The following is a 16,456-nucleotide window of genomic DNA, read 5'->3' on the forward strand; positions in this document are numbered from 1 at the left end:
CGTATTTTACCCCAGAGGACAAAAAAACAAGTAAGTAAAAGAAATTTACCCGCAGATTTTGTTTTTAAAAGGTTGGTCATCTACCTTTCTATGCCACGGATGCAATAAATTTGAAGGACCACTAACACACATGATTTGGTCATGCCCTACTGTCTCATTATTCTTGACATCCAGCTAGTATTTTAATATGATTAAGAAGCACAGACGATTGCATGGAATTCCTTGGAAGAGAAAAAGCATTTAACAGGGTTGAATCTTCCTGTTCAATGGATGAAACGCCTGCGAATTTACTGAAAGCGTATTTATTTCGCCGATTTGCAAAAATATCATGGGTGGATGATATCTCATGGTGGCAAAGGTTGAGCTTGATCCGATTAGGGTGAATAATAATACGAATATCGTCAACGAGAATGACTAGGAGCTTTCTCTTTCAAACGATTCCAATAAGACATTAAATCAATGGGCAAGACACATATATCACCTACTCATTGGGTCAAGTAAAAGAATGATGATTTCGTTTAGGATTTTGCAAGACGACATAAAAAAAAAGAGAGATTGAGGTGGACCATCTGTGTCAAATCTCCAACTATAGTATCAAGTCAGTTGGTTACCTCTACTGTATGAGCAGATCTCTTGAAGTCTCGCATAAATATCTTTGGGTGGGTACAAACAGAAGGGTCCAGTCTATAAGAGATTATTAAATTATAAATAGTGTACTAAAATACGGGGTCCGTATTTATAGCCCCTTGTCTCAACAACAGTTTTTTCATGCAGGCTAATTTCCCCATAAATTGATCCTCGGAGAGATAATATTTCTTAAGGGGTGCAAGCTTTTTTTAAAAAAAATAAATAAATAAAAGAAAAAGAAAATCTTTTGAAAATCTTCAAATAAGTATACTCAAAATAAATATGGGACTAAGAAATTCCAGATAGTTTATGACTGAAGAAACAAGGAATGATATAATCTGTTTAGAGCTAGCCTAGCAAAGAGGAGTTAAAGCTCAAATGAAAGATGATACTAACTTTTTTTTAAAGTTTATCTTAGAATATCTTTGTTAGAGATTTATACCCTGTATTGGTTCTGGGAAGCCAGGGGTGGGGGTGGGTGGGGGGGAGACTGGGGGGTGGATGGGTGGGGAGGGGGAGGGAGGTAAAAGTTTGTAAAAGTTTTTTTTTCCCAAAATTTTCAATTAAAAAAAAAAAAGAAAATCTTCAAATAAGTAACTTAGTTCCAAAGTCATTAGGAAAACAAGGTGAAAAACTCAACCGCTTGTCTAAATTTTAAAAAAATAAATTCAAAATTCAGAAAAACCCATTGAGACTCGGTTATAAATTATAGTTCAAGTGATGATTCATAAAGTGAATGAAATGGGATTTATCGCAAATATTACCCTCAGCGAAAACGTGCATTGGAATATCTGTTTTTGAAAATAGATCAATCATGCTAAAATTGCTGGAAAGAATCAAGTTGGGTCATTTTATCCCCCCCTCCCCCCCAGTCTTGGCAATGCCATATAAGTGCAACAATTCGGGAAGACAATTGACATATAAATAAATAATTATATATGTATATGTATATATGTGTGTGTGTATTTTCCAGCATAACTCTGAAACGCCTTGAGCAATTTCAATCAAACTTGGTACACAGATGACTTACTCTCTGGAAACAAATACTGTGTGGATAAGACACCCCTAACACCCCTCGGGGTGTGTGTTCTGTTAAGATACAGCCTGTTGTTCCTTAAAATGGCTTCTACTGTACTGCCATAAAATGGCTTCTTTTTGTAAGGCAGTGGAGTTGCCCTGGAAACGGCTTCACAGTACTCCACAAGGGGGCTCCCTCTGGTAAGAGGGGAAATCCAACATTAGAAATTACGGACATTTCCCCCCCTCCCTATAAATAAATACGTGGGCAACGGCGGCTTATCGGCTAGTGACTTATATTAAAGATCAACCTTTCTTTCTTGCCAGCTGTTTCTCTGCTTAGTTTGATTAAGGTTTATAAATCTACAAAGTAGGTGAAGAGTATATATCAGTCATGGCTGAACTTTTTTGGCTTGCGTGTCCAAACTGTGGGGAGCGCAGGGGTGGGCGTGTGCGGGCGTGCCACACCCATAATGCTATGCGCGTGGCCCCAGTGTGCCTGCACTCCCCCGCGCCCACACTTTTAGTGTGCTTTTTTCACGCTCCCCAGGCTCCAGAGGCTTTCTAGGAGCCTGGGGAGGGCGAAAACAGTCTCCGGAGGCTTCAGGAGCTTCCCAGAAGCCTCCGGAGCACGAAAAACTGGCCCCATGGGCCAGTGGTGGGTTTCAAAAATTGTTTGAACCTACTCTGTGGGTGTACAATAAAATGAAATCAAATTGGAAGAAATGTGTCATGCGGGTGTTGGGACATAAAGATATTCCCGTGTTGTTAAATCATTGACCTCAAATTGTGAACCTGTTTATGAACTTTGGATATCGTTTACACGAAAAGCAAAAAAAAAAAAAAAAAAAGAGAGAGAGAGAGAGAGAGAAAGAGAGAGATTGTTAATTTCCCTGGATCAGTTGTCAAAGGTTGCTTGGTGGCCATTGAACTGACTTTTTATTATTTTATTATCTAGAAAGATTAGCTAATACGGTGTGATCAACGTAGCTGAAATTAAAATTTAAGGTGGCATGTTTCTATACTATTCAGCTGCTGCATGTTGCTTAGTCATGATTTCCTCCATTTTTCTTATACATTTTCTGGCAAATGGATAAATATTCTCCTATCCTTTAAGACAGTGTTTTTCAACCTTTTTTGTGCAAAGGCACACTTTTTTCATGAAAAAAATCACAAGGCACACCACCATTAGAAAATGTTAAAAAAAATTAACTCTGTGCCTATATTGACTATATATAAAGTAATTTTCCCACGGCACACCTTACACTATGTCACGGCACACTAGTGTGCCGCGGCACAGTGGTTGAAAAACACTGCTTTAAGATCACAAAATTGCAACATCTTTTAAAAAAAATGGACTTCATTAACAGAGAGTAGAATTAAAAGTAAGTCTACTTCTGGTTATTAAAAAAAATTCACAAAGGTCCCCATTTGCTTTTCAGCGCTACAGGTAGTTCTCGACTTAAAACAGTTCACTTAGTGACTATTTCAAGTTACAACGACCTTGAAAAAAGTGACTTATGAGCAGGGGTGGGTTACTGCCCGAAAAAAAATCTCTCTTTTCTTTTTCCATTTGTGTTGTCTATTGGCCTTTTAGTCACAACTGAGCTACACTCGAGCCGAGAAGTTGAAATATTTTTAGCATGAAAAACGTTGTTCGCAACTTAAACAAGGTCAAAGATCCACCTTCCCCGATCGGGGGCAACCGTCTTGACCACGGGGTTTATGATTTCTAGGAACTGTATATGCCCGGCACATCTGGAATGCATTAAAGCGAAGAAAGCCACTTAAGATACATAGACCTCCGTCGTAAAATAAATACACTAAAAAAATAATCCCCTTATGTTTTTACTTAACCTCAGCTCTTGGTGGCTTCATGGACACATTTGCAGGGTTTTTCTGGCAATAATACAGGAGTGTTTTACTAACTCGTCCCTCCAGGTTCTTTGGCTCTCAGTCTATTTTATAGCCTTGGGATCTCCTTGTGGTCTCTCATCCAAGCTGCTTTCCAAGATCGTGAAGCCTAGCAAGACACTGCCACCAAGCCAGACTAAACGAAAAGTTATCCTCTAGTCAAGCTCTAGGCTTGATGACTTCATGGGCACTCCCAAGTAGGTTTCTTGGCTATAACGAGCGGGTATAAATCCATATCAATCAGAACAGAGCTGGAAGGGACCATGGAGGTCTTCTAGTCTAACCCCGTGCTCAAGCAGGAAACCCTAGACCATTAGCGTCTCTAGACAGTTAGAGTCTACATACAATCATGTGTATTAATATACAATTAGTCTGTGCAGGACAGGGCAAGAAAGAATGGTTGGAAACTAATCAAGGAGAGGAATTAAGGAGAAACTTCCTAACAGGGAGGACAATTAACCAGTGGAACAGCTTGCCACCAGAAGTCGCGGGTGCTTCGTCGCTGGAGGTTTTTAAGAAGAGTCTAGATAGACAGTTCTCTAAAATGGTATAGGTCCATTTGTTTGTTTGTTTCAGATGCTCCTCCAGACCCAATTATAAGAAGGAAAATCCATGAATGCGCAGAAATGGATAGATTGTCTATGGAAATGAAGGAGAGGGAAGAATCTTGAATATTACCAAATTTGGAATAGATGGTATTCCTGGCTTGAGAGTTAACGTAAAACTTAAGGCATAAACGTTAAAGGTATAATATATAGAGGGTAAAATGTATGAGAAATATATGATATAGGTTTGTGAATAGATGTTATTATAACTTAAATAAGGACAGAAATTAGGATGGTATTATAGAGATGGGATTTTTTGTAAATAGGATTGTTACGAAAGATATTGATACCGATATGGAAAAGCTGCTAGAAGTGTACATTTATGTTTGGGGTTTTGGGTATTGTTTTTAAATGTTGGAAAATTTAGTAAATGCTATTTTTTTTAAAAAAACTAAAAGGTACAGGTTCTCCTGCTTGAGCAGGGGGCTGGACTAGGAGACCTCCAAGGTCCCTTCCAGCTCTATTCTGTTTCTATTTCTATTATCTCTTTCTATTATTTCGATTTCTATTTCGATTCTATGCCATTTATTTTCCCAGAAATAGCAATAGCAATATCAGTTAGACTTATATACCGCTTCATAGGGCTTTCAGCCCTCTCTAAGCGGTTTACAGAGTCAGCATATCGCCCCCACAGTCTGGGTCCTCATTTCACCCACCTCGGAAGGAGTCAACCTTGAGCCGGTGAGATTAGAACCGCTGAACTGCAGATAACGGTCAGCTGAAGTGGCCTGCAGTACTGCACCCTAACCACTGCGCCACCTCAATAACTTCCCAACACTTCCTACTCAAAACCTCAATCCTCCTCAGCTTCTGACCCCAGGCAAGATCAGCTCCCTCTGGGGGACGTAACTCTAATCCCTCCCGGAGCTGTGCCAAAATTTATACACTCACCTTTCACAAAATATTCTCGATTTGGACCAATCAGGGCATTGTACGGGTACCCGTAATAGGCGAGCGTGTACGGATCGCAAGAGTAAACATAGTTAGGTTGCTGAGTCACTTCGGCGGCTGTTGCTCCTCCTCCTCCTCCTCCCTTGGCGGCTTTCTGGTATCGGGTATACTGCTCTTTGTCTACCGGCTTGGCCAAGGTGACCTCCAGACACGACCCTTCCAGTTCGGTGCCGTTGAGGTTATTCATGGCATGAACCGCGTCTTCGCGGCTGGTAAAGTGCACGAAAGCGTAATCTCGGATTTTCTTCACCCGTTCTATGCTGCTGGGGTTAAACTGACCAAAGACCTTCTTAATGGTCTCCTCCGTGGTCTCGATCATCAAATTCCTCACGTACAAGATTTTCACCGTCTCCATGACGTCTTCGTCCACATCGATTTCCGGCTCGGCCCAATCGACAGCGATCTGGTGCCCCCACAGCTGGATCCGTCCAGGCATCAGCTTCCTTCTCGCCATGGCGGCCGCTCGGTGGCTTTCGTACTCCACGAAAGCGAAGCCTCGGTTTTTCAACTTGTCGGCCGCGCTGGCGTAGACGATGACGTCCAGCACGCCTTCCGTCACCTTGGAGATCTCGTCCAGGATCTCCTCCCTCTTCTTCGTCTTGGGGATCCCACCGATGAAGAGCCGGCAGTTGTCCACGCTGCAACACACCCCTAACAGTCGTCCCGGACGGATCTCGTAGTTGTTGAGTTCTTTGACTGCACGCTTGGCTTCGTATTTCTGGGTGTACATCACGAAGGCGTAGCCGCGATTCTTACCGTCAAAATCCATCATCAGCCGCATTTCGTAGATCCGTCCCGCGGTCTCAAAGACAGGGACCAGCTCGTCCTCGTAGACGTCCCGAGGAATTTTGCCCACAAAGACCTCGCAGCCCCGGGGAGGGTGTAAGCCTTCCCAGCCAGGGGGTGGACCTCCATACTTTCGTTGCCCGTTCTCCTGAATCATGGTGTAACCGGTGCGATCTAACAATTGCAATAGCGCGGCCTCGTTTGGCACGCCCGAGAGCCCTTCGGGAATTTTATTTGTCTGCATGCTGGAGGAATCATTATCCATCCTCGCTGTAGAATCTTCAGCTGTCATTATGGCCTAATCATCAACCTCTGAGATTCCTGGATAAAGAAAACAGAAGGAATTCCATCAATTAGATGCTACCATTCAAAGAAATCTCACCGGTCATGTTTCAAAGAAACAAAACACGATTACTCAAAATCTGGCCTGCAACAAATTTAAGATTCCTGTACAGGTCCTCCTAGACCAGGGGTGTCAAACTCAAGGCCCGCGGGCCGGATCCAGCCCAATGAGTGATTAGATCTGGCCCGTGGGGCTGCCCTTGTGAAGGACCGGCCAATGGTGCTTCTGCTAGCAAAAACGGAGTTCTGTTTTCACTGGCAGAGGGTTGCAGGAGGCCATCACAGCTGAAAATGGAGCTCAGGACCTATTTAGCAATAGCAATAGCAGTTAGACTTATCTACCGCTTCATAGGGCTTTTAGCCCTCTCTAAGCGGTTTACAGAGTCAGCATATTGCCCCCAACCACAATCCGGGTCCTCATTTTACCCACCTCAGAAGGATGGAAGGCTGAGTCAACCTTGAGCCGGTGATATTTGAACCGCCGAACTGCCGAACTAGCAGTCAGCTGAAATAGCCTGCAGTGCTGCATTTAACCACTGTGCCACCTCGGCTCTATTTCACTGGCAGAGGGTTGCAGGAGGCCATTGCCGCTGAAAACGGAGCTCAGGAGCCTATTTCACTGGCAGAGGATTGCAGGAGGCCATCGCCGCTGAAAACGGAGCTCAGGAGCCCATTTTCTCTGGCAGAGCGCTTGGGGAACCACAGGCGCCCCCCACACGAGTGACATCAATCTGGCCACGCCCACCCTGGCCAGCCAACACCCCCCCCCCTGTCCTCCGAGGTCAAATACAACCCTGATGCGGCCCTCACTGCAATCGAGTTTGACACCCCTGTCCTAGACTTACAGTCATAATTGAGCCCCAGATTTCTGTTGTTAAGCGAGGCATTTGTTGAGTGAGTGCCCCCCCCATGTTTATGGCCTTGCTTGCCTCAGTTGTTAAGCGAATCTGGCTTCTCTATGGAGTTGGCTTATCTGAAGGACGTAAATGGGAATCAAGGGTCATACGGTACGTTATGAACCCGTTGCCAAGTGTCTGAATTTTGATCCCGTGAGCATGGGGATGCCACAAAGCTCGTAAGTGTTGAAAGCCTTTGAGTGCCTTTTTTTCAGTGCCGTCGTAACTTTGAACGGCCACTAAACGAACTATCGTAAGCCGAGGACAACTTGTATTTAAGATTCGGCAACAATTCCTGGGTTTACAACCTTAATGCTTCAAAAGGAGGCTGACAGCGGATCTTCAATTTACAAAGTTTTGGAAAAACACTCGTGCAGAGCGTTTGTAAAAAAATAAATAAAAGGACGTTGGAAAATCGATTTGCTATTTCTTGGATGTTTGTAATCAAAACTGCCGTGTGGCATATTTCCAAACTGTGTAGTAAAATAGTAGAATTGGGGCGTTAATTGTGATCGTACACCTTGGATGAAAATACTAAGGCCGTGAATTTTGTAGGGGGTGTTTCATTCCACAATTAAATTCTGAGTAGCTGCTGGGAGCAATGAGAAGAATGGTTAAAGGCTGCCTTTTCAGATTTAGGAAGAAGCAGCCACCCCAAAATATCAGAAATATAACCCCATACGTTTGTAGAAAGCTAGCCCCCACCCCTCTCCTAGAAGAGTGAAATATTTTGAGAAATATTTTTTTTTAAAAAGGCAGAATATTATATTTCCCCGGATGAGAAATATGAAGGAACATGCTCTGGGAAATCAGCCCGCACCTTTCTTAATAGCCCACAGCAGATGTCAGCATTAAGAGATCAAGAGATAGATAGCTCTATTCATAGGCAAAAATTCCTCGCAGCAAGGTCTGAACAAAGGTAGGATTAGCCCTCAGCCATAAGAGGAATTGCCCAACACCCTTTGAGAACACATGCTCATTACATTCTACCATCTCCTAAGAACATTGCATCACTCTCCAAATTGTCCACAATTCTTAAAGCTGTCAAGTTGGAACACCCCTGGGGTTTTTTCCCTAAAGGGTTAGGGGTGCGAGGGTCTTGTAACTTGACAGCTTTAAGACTTGAATGCTTCAAATGCCAGAGTTTCTGAGCCATCATTTTGGTTGCTAAGCAAGAGTGTTGTTAAGTGAGTTTCACCACATTTTACAAGTTGGCCATGCCCACCCAGTCACATGACTGCCAAGCCACTCCCACTCGGTCACATGTCTGGCAAGCCACTCCCACCCACTCACATGGCCAGCAAGCCACTCCCACAAAGCAGGCCACACCCACAGAAGAGGTTCTAAAAAATTTTGAAACCCACCACTGGTCCAAAAGCTCAATAAATTGCACGTCGGTGGGTGTCGCACACTGGCAGTTGCGACGCATATTTTGAGCGACAGGGAGCCGCAGCAAGAGCCACATGCAGCTCCAGAGCCATGGGCTGCTGATCCCTGAGCTGTACGCTACAGAGCCGAAGAAGCTTCTTGGGTGAGAAGCAAAAAGTCTTCAAAGAAAAACCAGAAACTCCACTCCAAGGTGGCGCAGTGGTTAAATGCAGCACTGCAGGCTACTGCTAGATCAGCAGGTCAGCGGTTCAAATCTCACCGGCTCAGGGTTGACTCAGCCTTCCATCCTTCCGAGGTGGGTAAAATGAGGACCCAGATTGTCGGGGGCAATATGCTGACTCTCTGTAAACCGCTTAGAGAGGGCTGAAAGCCCTATGAAGCGGTATATAAGTCTAACTGCTATTGCTATTGCTATTGCTATTTGCCTCTTGAAAAAAAAAAGGCACATTTGGGGCAACCATGACCTGGATGGCTGAGAACCGGCATAGAAACTCCACCAGTACTTCTTAGGGATTAAAAAAAAAAGCAGTTTTCTTCTGCAAAGAGAAATCAGCGAGGTCTAAAATGCCAGCGTTTTGCCACGTTCAACTTCCTCCTCTCCGCCTTACACACTCGCGGGCGTGCAGTCACCCCTGTCCTACACACACACACACACACACACACACACACAGAGGCTCTTTTTCACCTTGCGCTCAAAAGTCAAATATCCTTGAGTTACTCATTAATTAGCGTGAGGAGATCAGCTTTTTAACAGATTAACAGAGCTGGAAGGGACCTTTACAGGTCATCTAGTCCAACCCCCCCTGCTCAAGCAGGAAACCCTACACCCTTTCTGACAAAGGGCAGTCCAATCTCTTCTTGAAAGCCTCCCGTGAGGAATCTCCCACCACTTCTGTTCCGTGGGTTGCCTGTTCCGCCAGGAAATTTCTCCTTATTTCCAGATTGAATCTCTCTCCTTGATCAGTTTCCATCCATTGTTCCTTGTCTGGCTTTTCGGGTGCCTTGGAAAATAGCTTGTCCCCCCCACTTTCTCTGTGGCAGCCCCTCAAATATTGGAAGATTGCTCTCCTGTCTCCCCTGGTCCTTCTCTTCTCTAGACCAGCCATGCCCAGTTCCTGCAACCGTTCATCGTATGTTTGAGCCTCCAGTCCCCCAATCATCCTGGTTGCTCTTCTCTGCACTCTTTCTAGAGTCTCAACATCTTTTTTTATAGTGTGGTGACCAAAACTGGATGCAGGATTCTAGGTGTGGTCTTACTAAGGCTTTATGGAGGAGTATTAATACCTCCCTTGATCTGGATTGTATCCCTCTGTTCATGCAATTTAGGATTGTGTTGGCTTTTTTGGCTACCACTGCAACAGAGGCTTCCAACGGAAGGGAAATGGATGGACCACGGGAGTGAAACTTATTATTACGGCTGTGAAAATTGTTACCACATCACCATAACTGAAGCTGAAGAGAGTGTGGCAATCCTGTTCCCTGGTCTGACTCTACAGGACCTTTGAACCTTCTGGCTGAAATGATGAAATCAGCGTTATTGGTGCTAGGGGACCGGTGAAATCAGCCTCACTTGAGGTTCGCGCAGGTAGGCCCTTGACGGACAACCGCGCCCCCAGGGATCGTTCAAAGTTACGACGGCCAGAAACAAAGGGACTTAGGACAGAGTTTTCACGCATACGACCGTCGAAGCAGCGGCGTGGCCACGCGACCGAAATGTCGGACGCTGGGCAACTGGTTCCTATGGATGACCGTTGCAGCATCCCGGGGGTCACGCAATTCCCTTTTGCGACCGTCTGACGGGCAAAGTCAGTAGGGAAGACGGATTCGCTTAACTACTGTGTTACTCATTTAATGGACTGCAGTGATTCAAAATTCATTGAATGCTCTCTCTTAGCGGCAGAAATTTTGGGCTCGGTTTTGGTCGCATGTTGAGATCTCTCTCCCTCCCTCCCTGCTCCCCCTCTCTCCTTCTCTCCCTCCCTCTCTCTCCCTTTTCCCTCTCTTCTGCCCTCTCTCTCCATTTCTCTCTCTCCGTTTCCCTCTGCTCTCCCTCTCCCACTCTCCCCGCTCCCTTTCCCTCTCTTCCATCCTCTCTCCTTCTCTCCCGCTTTCTTTCCCTTTCCCTCTCTTCCACTCTTCCACCTTCTCCCTCCCGCTCTCTCCCTTTCCCTCTCTCCATTTCTCTCCCACTCTCTCCCTCCCTCTCCTCTCCCTCTCCCCTCCCTTTCCCTCTCTTCCATCCTCTCTCCCACTTTCTTTCCCTTTCCCTCTCTTCCACTCTTCCACCCTCTACCTCTCTCTTCCTCTCACCACTTCTTTCCCACTCTCTCCCTCCCTCTCCTCTCCCCTCCCTTTCCCTCTCTTCCATCCTCTCCCACTCTTTCCCTTTCCCTCTCTTCCACTCTTCCACCCTCTCTCTCTCTATTTCTCCCTCCCTCTCCCCCTCCCTCTCTCCCCCTCCCTCTCTCCCCCACTCGCTTTCCCTTTCCCTCTCTTTCTCTTCCACCTCTCTTCCTCTCCCTCCCTCCCTGTCTCTCCCTTCCTCTCATGCAGTAAAATGCTTAAGCAGGAAAAAAGATCCTTTCAAGAATATTCATATATTTAATGGCGTTCAACAAATATGAGGATAAATCAGCTCTAATTTTAAAGTTGGGTTTGGGCGAAAAGCAAAACCCATTAAAAAAAAAAGTTAAGGCTTCGTCCATTTTCTGAATGGGGAGAAGTGAAAAGCCAACTTTGAAATCTCCTCTTGGATTGGACCCGGCCAATGAAATCAAGAACAATCTGGGGATCTCCTTGAAAAAAAAACTATGTTTTTGTAGCCCAAGGCAATATCCTTAAAATATCCAGGCAGATCGTAAGCAACCTGTTAATCTTTTCAGAAGAACAGCGTGTGAGTTAATGAAACATCGGGCTATTCCAGAAACCTGTCTGCTCTTTTCAGAATGCAAATCACAACTTTTTCATCTAATCTATCCGAAAACTGAAATGCTCTATGAAAATATGAAACTGTACGAAGATTATTTCAAACAATAAGCCGAAACTCTTCCTGTTTGGAATCTAAGAACTGAAAATGTCAGTTGGCTTCCTTTTATATTCATAAACGGAAGGTGTTTAAAAACGAAACCTTTACCAAAATAATAGAACCAACTGTGGGGCTCCTTAAATCAATACAGAGCGAGTTTTTCTTGACGCGAAACAGAGATATATTTTTTTTTCGTACGGTAAAAGTTCCTTTTGCAGCTTTGAAAAGTTCCTTTAAAAGTAACGCCCAGCGCCTCCAGTGGGAAAAAAATCCCACATTCTTATTTTAACACAAACCCAGCCAAACTCAGTTTTCACGAGTCGTTCAACCACAAAGGAACCAAGCTAACCTCCTTCTATTCCCCCCCCCCCAAAAAAATCCCAAAACGTAATTATGCTTTTACAGATCTCATGATCTTTTATAGCTTTCAGATCTTCAACCACAATAATACTCGGGCAAACAATCGATACAAACTCAAGGTAAACTTGCTCCAAACTCGATTGCAAAAAATACGACTTCAGCCACAGAGAGGTCAACACCTGGAATGCTCCACCTGACTCTGTTGTTACATCCTCAAACCCCCATAACTTTAACCTTAAACTGTCCACTGTGGACCTCACCCCATCCCTAAGAGGTCCATTAAGGGGGGGGGTGCATAAGCGCACCAGCGTGCCTTCCGTCCTTGTCCTACGGTCCCCATTAACTTGTATCCATTTCTTTTCGTTCACATCCATATTCATACTTATACCTGCCATTCTGCACCTGTTTGACAAACTAATAATGCATAAATAAAATAAAATAAACTCCCCATCCGATCGTCCTGAAAAACAAACTACTCCATAAGATGAAGAGACCCCCCCCCATAAAAAGAGAACCACAAGGAGTCCTTTTGTGGTTCTCCTTCAAGTTGCCAAAGAATGACAACTTGACTTTAAGTGCGTTCAGTCTGCGGGGGAGGAAAAAAATATGTTATTCCCCATTGCCTTTTCGAGGGCTACTAAACCCTGCGCACTCACGTTGAAGTGGCTTGAGATTTCTCCCCCTTTGTGATTTCACCCTACTCTCAAATTCTATTTAAAAAAATAAAAATTTCTCCTACTCGCAAAGAGGAACCTATTTGGAACAGACCAGGGGAAAAAAGGGGGAGCACTCCTGCATTTAACCTGAGCAGTTTTTCTTGTAATATGAAGCAGGCACCTACGTCGCAAAGAAATTTTCCACTCACCTGGCCGGTTCCCGCAACAGCTTAATTTTACCTTTGCCAGAATAACCTTTTCTTCCAGTCACGAGGTCTGGGGAAACATTATTATACAGGGACACACACACACACATATATATATATCACTTTATTGGCCTTTGGTGATTTAAATTCCTCGGCTGAAAATTGCTAAAGAGGTAGGAGGAGGTGGGACGGAGAGGACCAACTCCCACCCACTCACTGCGAGAAAGTTTACTGCAGCACTTTGCAAAAGTCATTGGGAAATCCATCTGCAACAAATCAGGTTCTTTAAAAAAATAAATAACCACGGTTTGAAGCTGAAGGGGGGGAAATAAAAAGCAAGTTTTTCCCACCCAGCCAGGAATTAGAGAAGATAAATCCAATTTGGTAAAAGGGGAAGGCGGGGGGGTGGGGGGGGGAAGAAAAAAAGAAAAGAAGAGTGAATCATATACAAACAAGGCTTCCTCGCACAACGGCTGTGCAAATAGTTTGGTGTGACTCAAAACAGATAAGAGGAGGAGGAGGAGGAGGTGGTGAAGGAGCGAATTTTGCTTGGCAGACGATTTTGTTTAAGGAGAAAAAATCTATTTTTATGCCGACTTCAGGGGACAGCCTGAAAGAAAGCAAAGTGGAACTGAAACCAGGCCCCACTTCGTATGATTACAAAACTCTCCGCGCTGAGTAACCCAGAAGTAGCGACTTCTGAGGAAGAAGCAGAAGGAATGTAGCCACGCCGACAGATTTTATGAAGAATCTTCATAATCACCCATTCCCGGAAACAGCAATTCACGTCATCAGAAACTTTTAAATAAAATACAAATAGCTTTCGACTTACAACCTATTCTTAGTTGGCGCTAAGTTATAACGGCATTTGAAAAAAGCGACTAATCGCCCATTTTTCACACTTAACGACCGTTGCAGCATCTCCGGGTACCATTTTTCACACTTACGACCACTGCGTAAGGTCGTTACGTGAGCAAAATTCGGACGCATGGCAACCGGCTCGTATTTATGACGGTTGCCAGGTCCCAGGGCCACATGATCCTTTTTTTGCAAACTTCTGACGAACAAATGGGGAAACCAGATTCACTTAACAACGGTGGGACTATAGCAATAGCAATAGCAGCAGTAGACTTATATACCGCTTCATAGGCCTTTCAGGCCTCTCTAAGCGGTTTACAGAGAGTCAGCATATTGCCCCCAACAATCTGGGTCCTCATTTTACCCACCTCGGAAGGATGGAAGGCTGAGTCAACCCTGAGCCGGTGAGATTTGAACCGCTGACCTGCTGATCTAGCAGTAGCCTGCAGTGCTGCATTTAACCACTGCGCCACCTTGGCTCTTAACAACAGCAGTGAGTCACTTAACAACTGCGGCAAGAAAGGGGTAAAATCCATGTAACAACTGTCTCAGTTAGTAACAGGAATTTTGGGCTGAATTGTGGCCATAAGCCGAGGAAAACAGAATTCAGAGCCGAGGTGGCGCAGTGGTTAGGGTGCAGTGCTGCAGGCCACTTCAGCTGACTGTGATCTGCAGTTCAGCGGTTCTAATCTCACCGGCTCAAGGTCGACTCAGTCTTCCATCCTTCCGAGGTGGGTGAAATGAGGACCCAGACTGTGGGGGTGATATGCTGACTCTGTAAACCGCTTAGAGAGGACTGAAAGCCCTATGGAGCGGTATATAATAAATAAATAAATAAATAAAACCTGTGAATTAGTTGGAAAAGGCACTACTAGATTTCTGTTTTTTTTTTTAAAAAAATAAAATAAATTTTTGCCATCTATCCTAGCCTGTGATCATTCTTCTCTTACAATGTCAGCAAACAAGGAATTCATCACGGAGAGAATTGAACAGCTAGTCCTCGAATTACGACCACCACTGAGCCCCAAATTTCTGTTGCTAAGTGAGACATTTGTTAAAGTGGCTTTTGTTCCAGCCGTTAAGTGAATCACTGCAGTTGATAACACTGGAAGTCTTTAAGAAGATGTCGAATAGCCGTTGTCTGAAACGGTATAGGGTTTCCTGCCTAGGCAGGGGGTTGGACTAGAAGACCTCCAAGGTCCTTTCTGCAATGCGCTCTACATGGGGCAGCCCTTGAAGAGCATTCGGAGACTTCAGCTTGTCCAGAATGCAGCCGCGTGAGCGATTGTGGGTGCACCTCGGTACACCCACGTCACACCTATCCTCCGCGAGCTGCACTGGCTGCCTATTGGTCTCCGGATACGCTTCAAGGTGCTAGTCGTCACTTATAAAGCCCTTCATGGTATTGGACCTGGGTACTTGAGAGACCGCCTGCTGCCAATTACCTCCAACAGACCTATTAGATCCCACAGACTAGGCCTCCTCCAAATTCCATCTACCGGCCAATGCCGATTGGCTACCACCCGGAGGAGAGCCTTCTCTGTGGCTGCTCTGGCCCTCTGGAACGAGCTCCCCGTGGAGATCCGGACCCTCACCACCCTCCAGGCTTTCCGCAAAGCCCTTAAAACCTGGCTGTTCCGACAGGCCTGGGGCTGACGAGTTCCCGTCCCCGCTCGAATTGTGTGGTTGTTGATTGTTTTTAAATTGTTGTAGTTGTTTGTCTGTTGTTCTCCTCTTGTTTGTATTCCCCCCCCCCCTATTTTGGTTTGTGAGCCGCCCTGAGTCCCTCTGGGAATAGGGCGGCATAGAAATGCAATAAATCAAATCAAATCTTTCCAACTCTGCTATTGAATTGTATTGTATTGATAAGTTAGTAACCTGGTTGTTAAGGGAACCTGATTTCCTCCTTAACTTTGCTTGTCAGAATGGGGTCATGTGACCCCAGGAACTTACTTTCCCTACCGGTTCGCAAATGTGAGCGCATGCGCGCTTGCTTCGCCGTTAGCACGCGCCCTGTCCACGCATGCACCCGGCCTTTTTCGCATGATCTTTGCTTGAAAACATGCCTAAATCGGATGGCATCAAGCCTGTGGGGGGGGAGGGTGGACGTGACCACCCGTGATTTCCCAACAGGGTTCTGACGAACCGATCCGAACCGGCTGAATACCACTTCGGCCGGGGACACTGCAACTATCATATATCAGAGCCAGTTGTCAAGCGTCCGAATTTTGATCATGTAACCACAGGGTTGCTCCAACGGTCATAAGTGTAAAAAAACGGCCATAAGTCCCTTTTTTCAGTGCCGTTGAAAGTGCAAACAACTTCAACAGCTGCGGTGGCCTGAAGGTGTAGCTCTTGCCTCTCAATCAGGAGGTTGTGAGTTCAATCCTGGGTAGAGGCAGATGTAGGATCTCCTGCTTGGGCAGGGGGGTTGGGCTAGATGACCTGCAAGGTCCCTTCCAACTCTGTTAATCTGTTACTAAATGTACCGTTGTAAGTCGAGGATTACCTTTATTGCTATTTCAGTAAAGAGCAAAGGGGGGCGGGAGTTGCTGTGTGAAATGCAATTTCTCAGCCTACAGAATGCTTCCGGCGAGTAAACACTGCAATTTTGAGAACCAACCTCAGAGGCTACTTAAAACCTGTCAGGTTTTTAAACTAACTGATATTAAAACTTGCCAGTTCAGCAAGCTAAAAACACTTCAGCCAACAAGTGGAAAGAAAGCGAGGTGGGGGGGGGGAAGGAGAGGAAAGGCCAGTCCTGAAATATGACGAATTATCAAAAATTGTGAGTCTTCCTCCCACACACGGCTTAAACGGCTAA

General features: G+C 45.1%; 1 protein-coding gene across 4 annotated transcripts in view; it reads right to left on the bottom strand.

Moving 5' to 3' along the window:
* RBM47 (RNA binding motif protein 47) overlaps nt 1-16,456 on the bottom strand; it is an 86,844-nt gene that overhangs the window by 15,347 nt on the left and 55,041 nt on the right. For all 4 annotated transcript variants that reach the window (XM_087724836.1, XM_087724833.1, XM_087724835.1 and 1 more), the window contains exon 2: nt 5,055-6,221. In XM_087724836.1, the coding sequence (XP_087580962.1) occupies nt 5,055-6,192 (1,138 nt within the window). In that variant the 5' untranslated portion in view covers nt 6,193-6,221. The remainder of the gene's footprint in view (nt 1-5,054; nt 6,222-16,456) is intronic.

The sequence above is a fragment of the Thamnophis sirtalis genome, unplaced genomic scaffold (genome assembly GCF_051295495.1).
Source record: "Thamnophis sirtalis isolate CommonGarterSnake01/CBP01778 unplaced genomic scaffold, rThaSir2_p1.2 scaffold_10, whole genome shotgun sequence".
Taxonomy (NCBI): Eukaryota; Metazoa; Chordata; class Lepidosauria; order Squamata; family Natricidae; genus Thamnophis; species Thamnophis sirtalis.